This window comes from Eulemur rufifrons, chromosome 3 (assembly GCF_041146395.1).
Source record: "Eulemur rufifrons isolate Redbay chromosome 3, OSU_ERuf_1, whole genome shotgun sequence".
Taxonomy (NCBI): domain Eukaryota; kingdom Metazoa; phylum Chordata; class Mammalia; order Primates; family Lemuridae; genus Eulemur; species Eulemur rufifrons.
The window spans coordinates 83,264,678-83,277,725 of NC_090985.1; the positions used below are offsets into that span (position 1 = coordinate 83,264,678).

Below are 13,048 nucleotides of genomic sequence, written 5' to 3' on the forward strand. Positions count from 1 at the left end.
AACACAGCTAACCCACCACCCCCTCCTTCTGTTTCTGAGGCCCCTCATTTAGGAAACGCTGCAGGGGCCCAGGCGTCCGAGACGCCCTGCGGGGCAGAGGTCTTCGGGCCCAGGCTCAGCGCGGAGGGGAGTCGGGCCCGGGGAAGGGGCTGGGGTGGGGGTCCTGGGAGGCCGAGGGGTGCCGGGAAGAGGGCTCCCCTCGCCAGCGCCGGGCCTCGTGTTGCTGTGCACTCTGAGCCGCGCCAAGGGCGCCCCTCGACCCGGAGGCACAGGCGCGTTTAAAAAGGAAAGAAAGAAAAAAGCCACCACTGGCTCGAATTTCTGGAAGCCGGAGCAGGGATTTTGCCCTAACCACCGAGACAGAACCCCTCTTAGCGCTGCCCTGGCCTCTCCATTACCCATTTTCGGTTTGCTTTGAGAAGAACTGGTTCCTCAGCCCCGCGTCGCCGACGTTGTGACACGAGTAAGTCCAGCCGCCGGCCCCGTGGCCGCCCCCGGCCCCTGGCGCCCTCTTCCCACCTTCGCGCCGCCGCGGCCGCGTCCCGCCCCCGCCCGGCCGCTGCGCCGGCGTTGGCCTCAGTCGGGTTGCGGTGACGAGGAGACTTTGTTGTGAAACTAAATCTGACCCCTGGGCTCCGAGGCGGCGGCCGAGAGCCCGTCAGCGGCCCCACCCGGGGCAGGAGGGCGGCGACCGGCGCCCAGGGAGCGGCGGAGGGGGGCCCGACCCCGGCGAGCGCCACCCGCGCCCCAGCCCGCCCGGGCCGCCTCCGAGGCCGCCTTCTCCGCCGAGGGCACCGCAGCCAGGTACGCGGAGCCACTTGGAGGGCGCGCAATAATGGGGGCCGCGCGTGGGGGCGGTCGGTGGCGGGATCCCGCCGTCGCCCCCTGACCGGGCAGCATTAGCGCGCTGCACGTGGAGGGACGTGTCCCGGGCCGCTTTGCTTTCCTTCGGGGAGGTGGTGACTGATTGGGACGTCGGGGAATGGAGGGGAAGATCGTCTTGGCCTTATTTGAAGTTTGATTGTTGTCTTAGACATGTGCTCGCGCTTGAAGCTCCAGTAATGGGAAACATTTGGGGGGCAGCCCAGGCGAGCCGGTATTTATTTGTAGCGCGTTCTGGCCCAGGTATTTCTTTCCTTGGGCCCAAAGTGGTTTGATTGGTCCAAATCAAAAAGGCCAGTTAAAAGAAATAGAGGGGTCGACAATATCGAGGAATTATTATTTCAGTGAATAATTAGGAAAGCAAGGAAAAATAAACAAGATCTATGCTTTACCTTTCATGAGGGTTGGAGATGGGTGGGTCTGGATAATGCATGCTGTGTACACAGTTTTCATCGTTTTCTTTATGTTAATTAAGACCCACCTCACTGTTTTGTTCTGGTAGCCAGACTGACTGCTAGTTAGGTAAATCATCTCATAAAACCAAAGACTTCTTAAAAACAAAACCAATCAGATGAATTTTTTTTGAGAGGTACTCAAATCTGTCATAAGGTATGAATTTATTATATATTCAAAAGAATCGGTAGAAAGTGTGTACTCAGCACAGAGGATCCCAGCTGTGAGTGAGGAGTGCCGGACTCATGTAGGAGCAGGATGTCCATGGTGGCCAATGCAGGCATTCTTCTGTTCAAAGTCCTTAGTACCTAATTGTCCTGTGTCTCTCGTTCTGGGCTGTTCATTCAGTCAGTATTGGAAAACAGTACTGGATGCAGTGTACCAGGCATCTTGTTACATGGATAAAAATGGTGTCTGTGCTAAAGGAGCAGTCTGGTGAACAATTGTGACTCAATGTGGCTAGTGCCCCATGGGAGAAAAAGCAGATGGGCAAGGCTTCCTGGAGGAGCAGCCTGGATGAGTCTTGGAGGCTATGTAGGAGTCTGGGTGGAAGGAGAATTGGCCAGGTGGAGAGTTGTTGGCACTATGGGCATCTGGAAATAGTCTGGTGTAGCTGCAGGTGAGCAGGAGAGGCCTAGAGTAGAGTGATGAGCTGGGATGGTAGCTGGGGCCAGATTACAAAGGGCTTGGATGTCAGACCAAATCAGACTAAATCAGATCTGTTCACTGCTTGATAAGCACAGTCTAACCTGTCTCACCATGGGAAACATGTGAAGGCCTTGGAGAGAAGGCAGAGGAAAGTGCTAATTAAGACAGGTTACAAAATAAGAACTGAAAAAGATCTAATAGTGGAATTTAGCCAAAAAAAGTCAAGATGTTCATAAAAAGGTAATTAAAGAGAGAGAGAAAGTGGTACAATGACAGTATTGATTTACTAATTGTTATCTTAATAGCCTGAAATGCAGCTTCTAAAAGTGTTTAATTGCCTTTAAGCAATTGACTTACATGATCTAGCTAATCATTTTTGGATGTAAATCTAGAGACAATTAAGTATACTGCATTATGGTCTTATGACCTTTTATCCTTTACAAAGTGCTTATCATCCACTTGCACACAATTTATTGAGCATGTACTATGTGTAGGATGCATTATCAATGTTCTCTATCCCATTAGATGGAATTAATGTCATTGTACTGATGAAGAAACAGGCTCAGAGTGGTGAATTTTTCCAAGATTCTGGAGTTGATAAGTGCCAGAGTTACAGATTCAGTTCCCTAGCTTCCTACTCCAGGTCTTCAATAGTCATTTTCTCTACCCTTTGACTCATGAGGACTGGCTCTGCTTTGGGCTTTCTTCCCTTCATTATTTCTAATCAGTGAAAGAAGAAAGCTAAAGTAATGGTTTTTAGGTTGGCATATTATACACAGTTGGAATGGATATCTCAGTCATTGGCTTACAGAATCATATGTCAAAGAGAATCTGAGTGAGCTTGGCTGATAGGCAGAAACTAACAAGGTGAGAATTTCACAGGGATGAATCAGTTCCCCAAATATAGAACAGAGGAATTATGACTTGAAAACAGGTCATTTGCGGAAGAATTTGAGTGTCCCTAAAGCTCAGTAAGTGCCATTGGTGTTCAGATCCAGAGGTCATTGACGGATAGGCATGTCCTGCAGAGATGGATCAGAAAGTTAATTAACTCATTTTAAAAAGATGGATAATCAGGTTTGGGGCCTAGAGAGGAAAGCCCTTAGGGAATATCATCATAATCTTCAAATATTTCAAGACTGTTTTGTATAGGAGGATGTTAAATTATGTTTTTGTTGGTGCACAAGAAAAATTGACCCTAGAGAAGAGGGTTTGATGGGCCTATTTCAGCTTGGTATAAAGAAAAGCCTAAAGACTAAATTTCCAGCTCTAGACCAGGTGGCTTGACAAGCTGGTGAATTTCTGTCCCCAGAAGTGTCCACACAGAAGCAGGTTGGCTGTCTGCCAAGGATGTTTCAGGTGCTTCCTGCCTAGGTGGAAAGAAATTTGGATTCTACCACTTTCTTCTATGACCCCATCACAACATCTCTTACCATGTCTATTTCCATCATGTTATGCCACCCATTAACTGTTTTCTCATGGAATTGTGGGGAGGCAGGTTTCTTAAACCTTCTAGTTTGCTATAACATAAGTTGTCCTTCAGTTTTAAGGAAAGAGCGAAAGTCAAAGAAATCCTGAGTCAGTGCCTGTTTTCTGACAGCTTAATGCTTTCTCCATTACTGTCTTTTTTATTTTTGGTTTTTTGGCCTCTAAAACTGCAGTCCTGCAGTCTGATTCCATCAGGCCATCCTTACTCTGGTTAAGAAGCAACGAAAAGGAAGAGTCAGCATCCAGGAAATGAGGAAATTGCTTTGCTAAACTTTAGTTTCGATTGTTAAGGGTCTGGAGGGTGGTGGTGGAGTAGAACGGGGGCGGGGGGGACGGGGGGCATCTATTCTCTCATCCCTGATTTAATTTCTAAAAATAAAATCAAACCTACAGGATCATATCAGTTATTGACATATCAATTGAACCTTAATATTAAAGAACATTAAATGCTTTCTAATCCTCACTCTTAAACTAAGGATATATTTTTCAGCTCCTTCTCCAGTTCTGCACCTAAAAATGAACATTATTGGTTTTGAAACCCTATAATTTACTCAAGTAGGAATAAATGTCACCTACATTCAAGAGAAGTATTGGTGGATGAACATCTGGACAAAGATTAGCACTAACATCATGTTTAATTTGGAGGGGCAGGGACTTGTCAGTATGCCCAGTGAAGAAGGCAGTCATGATCTAAACAGTTTCTTACTTTCTTGATCTTCTTGGGAAAAAGAGGTTGACAAATTGTAGGTATATAAGTCGTAGCATATTTTTAAAAGGCATCTTTAACAAGCTAATAGCTCAATGCACTTTGATAGTTATGTACACCCATATAACCACTACTCTTGAGATACAGTACACTTTCGACACCCCAAAAAGTTCCTGCAGGCCACTCTGCAGTGCACCAACCCCCTGCCCTTGGCATCAGGTAGCCACTGTTTTGTTTTCTATCATGGATGAGTTTTTGTGGTGTATTTTAACATCTTAAGAGGTGTTTGGTGGTAGATCTTTCTGTACAAAAATAAGGGAGTAGATATTTCATATTTCCTCTCTTCCATTTGAATAAAGTAATAAAATCCATCATTTTAGATGTAGTCATTTAGTACTTAATTTGGACCATAGCAAACATAAAACCACTGAATGGAGCTAGTTTTGTTTGCCACCAATTCTGAAGCTTAAATTATTTTAAAACTGAAACTATAGACTTAATAGGTTGAGAAGCTATTTCTATGATACGTTGTAAAAGAACAACATTTGTGGAGGACTAGCAATGCCTTAAATTCAGTAGATGCAGCACAATCAATATATCAAACTGGTAAATTTCAGATAAGTTTATTATATATGACTGGATTATAGTTTAGATTATTTTCTCTTGTATGGCTGAATTTCCTCATTACACATAGGATTTATAGGGCTGTAGTTCTCAAGCTGTGTGCTATAGCTGTAGTCCTCAACCCTGGGGACTGGGCTGCACAGCAGGAACTTAGTGGCAGGCCCAAGCTGGGAACCTTCATCTGTATTTACAGCCGCTCCCCATCACTCATGTCACTACATAAGCTCTGCCTCCTGTCAGATCAGCTGAGGCATTAGATTCTCCTAGGAGCATGAACCCTACTGTAAACTGTGCATGTGAGGGATCTAGGTTGCATGCTCCTTATGAGAATCTAATGCCTGAGGATCTGAGGTGGAGCTGAGGTGGTGATGCTAGTGCTGGGGAGCTGCTGCAAATACAGATTATCATTAGCAGAGAGGTTTGACTGCACAATAAATGTAATGTGCTTGAATCATCCCCAAACCACACCCCCCTCCCCACCTCCCATCCCCCAGATCTGTGGAAAAATTGTCTTCCATAAAACCAGTCCCTGGTGCCAAAAAGGTTGGGGACCACTGTGCTATAGCACACCACTCTTCCTTAAATTCCTCATGAGTGTACAACCAATCATAATCAGCATTTATTTAGAGTTTCCTTAATATTGTTAACATAGTAAGTGCTATATTAAATAATCTGTAGGTCTAATGTTCTTGAAAATATAGTTTGAATTAAACTTTAGTCACCAAATAAGCATGTCATCATTCTATTAATAATTAGTGTCAGCTCATGTGACTTTCCACTTGCCTTGCATTTTTCATTTGAAGTTGGAAGGAAGTTACATATGGTAGATGCAGAAATATGGCCATATTTGCTTTGAAGCCTATTATTTATAGATAGGCTTCATACTAAAAACTTTAAATCAGCAGTACCAGTAAAGGAGTGGAAAAAATCTATAAAAGAAAATTAGTGTAGACATTTACTTCTATAGAAATCGCATTGACAGCTATAGAAGACTTTCACCAAGGTAGAGATCAGCTTGTTTTTCATGGCTTTGGTGGTTGTGATGTGCCCTTTTACTATTTGAAAGACTGATGTGTATATGATTTCTGAGTCTGACTCATCTGAATATGCCAAATCTCAGTTTTCCTTAATATAACCAAATTTCTCAGGAAGGTGAGGAAAGCAAAGAAGAGGTGACAGACGTGGCACCTTGTGGCTTCTGGAGCCATGAAGTAGTGAGTGGAGAAGGTCTCTGGAGGTCATTTATCCAATGGTTCACTTCACTACAGGCTTCTGTTTGTAAATTTTCTTAGAGACCCCTTGATTTGATATGTTTATTCAGTCTGTAGTTGTAGTCTTCTGGGGACATATTTCAGAATAGCCTTTTCTTTTCTATAAAGCAATGTTCAACTCCTAGTTTCCTTCTGCTTCTCAGGAATGTTAGAAAACTCAACACTTGGTGAGGAGGCAAAGAATAAAGTGATGGTGTGTTGTAATGAAAATATTCTTTCATCCAAGGAGCCACAAGTTATTAATAGTTTCGATGAGTCTCTGGTTCATTAGAGATGATTAATATGGCATCTAAAATGTAACCATTTTCCCAAAATCAGCAGGAAAAATTAAAATACATATAATGTATCAAATAAAAAAGAAATATTGTTTTCTTCCCTAGCATATTACTCCCAACCTCCACCCCACCCTATTTTTCTTCAATCTAGAAAGTCTGTCCCAGTGGCCTGCCTGGTGTGGCCCTTTCTCTGTCTACTTCATTCTCTGTGATCTACGCACTTATTCCAATTTCTCTCCAAATCTGTCATTCTGAAGGTAGCCAGGATATTTGTGATGAGCTAGAACTAAAATAAAAGAAAGTTAATTTTTACCTGTAAGGTGAGGTGGTATTGCTAATTTTATTGACTGCCTGGTTTTAGCTGATGGGTAGAAAAGGAGTCATAAGTGTCTATGTAAGGGTGACTATAGATATAACTGAACCTGGAAAATTTTAGGCTCAGAGCTTTTGAATACTTTTTTCCTTTTTTAAGTAGTAAGGGCTGTCTGTAGAATTGGGGAGAAAGATTGGCAGCCCAGGGAGAGTTTAAATTATAGCAGAAATGCACAGAAAAGATGTTTTGTTTTACATGCTTTAGAGTTTCTGTGTTTAGAACCATTCTGTAGTTTGAAAATTAATTGGCTTATTGATTACAATTGGGTATAAAATATCACTTCCAATATGCACCACTGAACTAACTCTGTGGGTATAATTATAATGTCATCACCTGGGGCCCAACTTCATAATGTCTCTGGGCCCTCGAGGGGGATTTTGAACGATTGCAAATTTCTGTCAGATTGGAGTCTCAATACGGTGTTTTCTTGTAGGGTTTGTTTTATCAGTATCTAAATCTAATGTGTATTTGCCATAGTTTATTTGCCAGAGTATGTACACTAATTTTAACTCCTTTCTGCCCCACTCCCTAAGGAGTGGAAAATATAAGGAAGTTCCTAAAGCTTCCATTAATCCTGTGTCAGGCAAGTTCACCTAACAAAGCCAGCTTTTCGTCAGTAGTCCAAAATCTTGCTTTCTAAAGCACCTCCTTCATTCGTGGTTGGCGAAGACATGACTGCGTTCTCCTTCCTCACTTTCCCTGGCTGGGTTTTTCTGAGCATAGGACTGAAGAAGGCAGGGTTCCCTCAGGTGTTGAAAAGACCAATTCAAAGGGGACCGTCACTACTTGTTTCTTCCTTGCAGGGAAGCCTCCTACTGTTCCTCTTGCCACCTGCAACAGACACCAGGCAAGCATCTGGCCTGGGACTGTGAATGCAAGTCAGGAACTCCACCGCTTGCAGCTGTGGGGGCCTCTACCCTGTCTCCTGTGGGCTGTGGCGACCTTGGAAGAGGCTGCTTGCTACCATCTGCCCTTGGAGAACGTCTTCTCAGATGGCCTCATACAGCTAGAAAATATGAAGAGTCAGGCTGTGTTTAAATGCATGCCTAGCCTGACACTGTGCAGCTTTTTCCTCAATGTTTTGTTCAGTTGATCTTTTTTCCTACTTATGGAGTTAGTGAAATACATTTCAGAAAGAGGCTTTTCCTCTATAATCAGGGTAGATAGCTAACCCAGAGTCTTGGAGTTGGCAGCTAGGGTCCCAGGAGGAATCTTTCACTTCAGTGGCCTATAGCAGGGTGGGCTTCCATTGTGCACAACTCTAAAGGGCAGGCCTCTTCTGGGTGGTGCTGTCATAGTTGACTTGAAAGTGGTTAAGTAAAAGATTTGACCATTTGGGGTAAATGCACAAGTGAGTGATTAATCCTCTTCCCTGCTTTAGCAAGCTGAATGTTGTGGATAGCCTTTGAATGGGTAATGGCCACCAGACTTACGGCACCCTGTACTGTAGGGGCACCTCTGATACCAAGACGCCTGCCTCTTGTACTTCACACATCTCCCAAAACAAACCTCATTCCACTCATTCTTCTATCAGTGTGTACCATCCCTCACCCCCAACCACTCTATACATGGATTACCCTCCCCACAGTCTTCTCCTTTTCTAGGAACCACTCCTAGGTTTAATCAGGGTCCCTGGGAAGTTCTTCTCTGAGTTTACCTCCATATGTGCTTATGTGTAGGTCTGTACAGTTTTATGAGTAGCTACTCTATGTGTGTAGGTAGGTATGTAGGTAAGTAGTGGATAGATAGACATTGTCACCTGTTCTTGCTTGGGACTGTTTCTTAGGGTACTCAAAACAAATGCTCAGGACCAAAAATTTTATGGGTGCTTCTTAAGTTGATTGAATGATAGCACCACCATTTGACTACCCACTTCATTCTATTCTAGCTCAGAGTTTACACGTATTCAAAAGTTGTCATGTATCAACAACACTCATTGATTCATTTATCTATTCATTCATTCAAAATATTTAATGGGTGCCGTATGTGACATAAATGAGAGAGTAAGGCATGAGACCTACCCTTCATGGAGCTACAGTCGAGTAGGGGGGATAGGTAGAGAAGTAATTGCAGTCCCACTAGCTAAGTGCTATAATGGAGGCAGGCTTATTTATAAACCATGAAAGATCAAGTCCAGCAAGGGAATTAAGGGTTTACCAGAGCTAGGCTCCTAAATATCAGGAGACCCAGTCATGTCATATATTTCATGGTTTGGATTGACATGTAGAAATCTGGAAACAACTATGGTGATTTAGCAAGCGCTGGAGGATTTGTAAATAGAGTCCATGACTCTCTGCGATTTTTTGATTTTTGAGTGATAGTCTTTTTTACTGGAGGCATTTACCTGAGGTAGATGAATGCTGACTGCTTTGACTTCTCAATGATCTCCGTCTTTTCTTTTTGGCCTAGGAAACAATAACAAACACGACATTTAGTACAGAATAGTTTCATCTTCAGCAGAAATAAAATTACAAATGAAATACCTTTCATGCTCGTGTAACTTGACCATTCTTAATACCTTAAACTGTTCAGTAAGTTCAATATGGGAATATGGAAAAGAAACACATGGGAAATAATCCTGGAATATCAAATATACAGAATCTGATTGAAACGTGTTCTCAGGACAGGTATGGAGAAGATGGGAATTTATGGGAAATCAGAGGGGGCTTTGTCTCAGGCCTGCTCCCTTCTGTGAGGAATGAGACTGGGCTTTGTCTTCCCATATGTAGGTGCACTGTGGGCAATTTATGGGAAAGCACTTTCTAAACTGTAAAGTGTTTTACTGATGTAAGGCAGGATTATTATCATTATTTTAAAATCCCACTTTAGTGCCTGGAAAAGTTAATGTGCCTCCCTAGAGTAACTTAAGCAATGAAAAACAGTCTAGTATATTCTGTAATATCTCTTCCCTAATTATGCAAGGAATCCTCTAAAAGCAATGCTGGTTAATTTTAAGATTCTGTTCTGAAATTTTGCACAATTCAAAATAGAGTGCTATGTGGTATTTTCTTGGCTTCACAGATCATAAGTACATTCATATAATTTTTATTTACTCACAAATTGAAACTATAAAATTGTGTCTTGTTAAAATTACAAAAATGTGGTACTTTAATAAGGTTCCCAGAATTTTAAGAATCTAGTTATCTGTGAGTATTATGTTGTCCAAGAGGCATCACTTTTATGTTGACCGTGGGTTAGGCATATATTTTGCAGCATTGATAATTGTGAGCAAAACAAACATAAGTGAGAATTACTCCAGTATTGCAAAATTGCTTCTCAAATAAGACACGCTTGGAATATTTTACCTGAAAAATGTGTGTGGATGCATATACTCATTAAATTATAAAATATAAAATATTTATGTAAAATATAAAGCTGTAAGTTATCATCCAGTTAAAATCTCCCATTTCACATATAAGAAAACTAAGGCTCAGAGAGCCTATGTTATTTGCCCGAGATCATTCAGCTGTATTGTGGCAGAGTCAGAACCTGAATCAAGATTTCTTGACTTCCACTACAGTGGTTTACCTAACATGCCAGCAGGCAGAAATTCAAGTACCTTTACAAAAAGTGATACTGAGGTTAAACTGCTACATGTTCTTTGTTGTGTAATTTTATCTTGGGTAATATTAAGATTGTATTTTATTTTTTGCTTAAAATTACATGTATATTTAAATATCTGCATTAAAGTTTGTGTGAGACATGTAGAATAATTTTTTCAGTTGCCAAGCTCAAGCAAGAAAATCTGAGAGTATCTGTTGGGTTCCTTATTTGAGCATAAGCACAAAAATTAATTCTGAAAGTTAGGAAACTAGAATGGGCAGCTGGATGGCTATTTTTTTTTTTTTTTTTTTGAAGAAAGCTAAATGTAGACTATACTTCAAAATACTACATTTACTGTCCATGTTTTGAAGCATCCCCCAAACCCATTCTTCCTGAAGGTGTTGAGTTTCTGAAGGTGCAGACTTGATCATCCGTGAAACTGTGACCTAATGTAAACTTGCTTAAAAATAGTATAATAATATCCTTGCCCTGAGGGTAAAACACTCAACTCTAGTTTTTTCTCTTTCATCCTTGCCCAGACTACAATCATATTTCTTTGTTAGTATTTCCTCTTTGCATTGTGGTGCAATTGACGTTGATAGATAGCATGGAGAAACTGAATGCAAAAAGAAAAAACAAGAGGAAAAAAAAAAAGCTCTTGTACTGTTGGCTCAAAAATAATGTGTGTGGAAAGCTCTTTAGCTGCCCCCCTCCTGCTCCCTAACATTCTTTTTTTTTTTCCTTGGGCTGCAGCTGCTGACAGCAGGCACAACGGAGCTATAATTTGGCCACATTTGGCTCATGTAAATTGTGATAAACAATGAGCCCATAATATTTATTTTAAAGATTCATTCAGTGAAGGTAAGTGTTCTTGACTTGTGTATACATGCTAGTAAATGGAAAGCTGCAGATGTGAAGACCAGCTCTTAATTTCATGGCACACAATTAATACGGCTGCTTGATGCTCTGTTGTTCACAGGTGCAGGGGTGTTGGAACCCTTTGAAGAAGTGTGTAGCTAATAGCCCATATATAATTCAGAAGAAGAGGTCTTCGATGGAAGACTCCCGGGGGATAAATGGACAATCTGTAAGTAAACAGAACGTCAGTCCTAAGGAAAGAGTTATTACTTTTAAAATCATAATGGCTATTTTCATTGTAACCTGAGTGTCTGGAAATTTCTCACGAGCTCTGTACCAATTTTTAATGATTTTGAAACTTATGAATTAAGTAGTACACTATTTCCTCATCCTAACCTAATTTATATCTTTTCTTAGAGGTATCAGTTATCAAAAGTAGAATCCTAGAGGAAAAAGCCAACCTTTAGTATTATGTAATTACACTAATATGCATAACATAATTTTCAGGCTAACATTTTCCTTTGCCTCAGGGAAAACATATATTTGTCTTACAAAACTTGAAATTAATGTCTACGTTTTGGATTATTTTGTATGTATTTGTTTTATGAATTTATATGTATGTACGTATATATCTTTAAAATGTGTGTTTAGTGTAGAAATTTCACAGTTTAATGAACTCTTGAATGGGCTTTAAATTAAGAGAGCCTTAGGTTATATTTTGTTTATCTTGTGAACAGAAGAGAAAGGGTTCAGAAATTTTCCTCTGGTTCATAATCAGGAAGAAAGCAAGCTTCCTTTGGCTCATAAATAAATATTCCCAATTAGAGCTAATTTTACAAAATAACCTTTGCGTTATTTAGAACTTGAATAATTTAATGAGTTTTAATTTTAAAAAAGCATATTTCAGTGAGTTAAAGTTGTTTCCTTGGAAAATTTCCATAGCAATATTTGGGGCGGCACATGTGACTTTGCATTTTAAGTTCTCTGGTCAGAGGCGATGCTTTTAGACCTATGGTTTTACAGCTCAACTTTGCTCACAATAGAATTATTACAGACCTGAAGTATGATCTTTAGTAATGCTGTTGTGGTTCCTGTAAATGTGTGTTTTACAAGACCTATTGGTGTTATGCAATAAGCAGTAACTGCTAATGGATGAGAATTTTAATCACAAATGGTCCAGTGCTATCCAGGTAGTCTTGCTCTCATGCTGGATGCAATTACAGAGTGTATTTTTATGGATCTTCTAAGTCATCGTGTGAGGTAATTCACATAAAGTACTTCACATCACTTTGTATGGCGTAGCTTTTACCCTAAACAGGAAAAGCACCCTTCACCCATTTAATTTGTTTGTTGAAACTCCTGTTATGGGTCTGTGATATTTGATTTTGTTATGTTAAAAACACTTTTGTAGTTCATATAAAATAAATGAAAAATCACCTCACTAATAACTCACTACTTTTTTGCTTTGCTCATTAGTTGGTGGCAGGTTGACATGCTGGAGAATCACCAACTAATTTAATAGTATCTGCAAAGAAATGCTGCCAATAATATTTCTTTCGCTATTTCATATTATGCAGATTCTAATTTAAAACTGACTCGATTAACTACGATTTGAGACCAAAATAACAAATAGATAAAAAATGTAAAGATTAAAAAATTACTTTGGCTATCAAAACAAAAAGGCATTTTAGTGGGTGATCTAACTGCGTATCGTTTCATTCTTTTTTTATGTGAGAGTGAAGCAGTTTTGTTCTTGGAACGTATTTGGTTAGCTCAGAGGTACAAAACTAGGGAGGGATATTTCTCAAGGGCAACCACTGTGTGGCATTGATTGGAAAAGCTGTTTCCTGGCAATTTGGCTCTTGCCCGTTCAATCAGGCTGTCTCTTCGGAGACCCCTGCGTGGAGGCGCTGAGTGGGCTGCTTGG

At 40.8% G+C, this 13,048-nt stretch overlaps 1 protein-coding gene across 4 annotated transcripts in view; it reads left to right on the forward strand.

Moving 5' to 3' along the window:
- Nucleotides 1-234: 234 nt before the first annotated feature.
- EYA1 (EYA transcriptional coactivator and phosphatase 1) overlaps nt 235-13,048 on the forward strand; it is a 306,480-nt gene continuing 293,666 nt past the window's right edge. For 2 of the 4 annotated variants that reach the window (XM_069466371.1, XM_069466378.1), the window contains exons 1-2: nt 235-463; nt 11,243-11,350. In XM_069466371.1, the coding sequence (XP_069322472.1) occupies nt 11,318-11,350 (33 nt within the window). In that variant the 5' untranslated portion in view covers nt 235-463; nt 11,243-11,317. Of the gene's footprint in view, nt 464-617; nt 805-11,242; nt 11,351-13,048 lie in introns of those variants that run through there. The other 2 variants (XM_069466372.1, XM_069466377.1) reach the window with 1 other exon arrangement.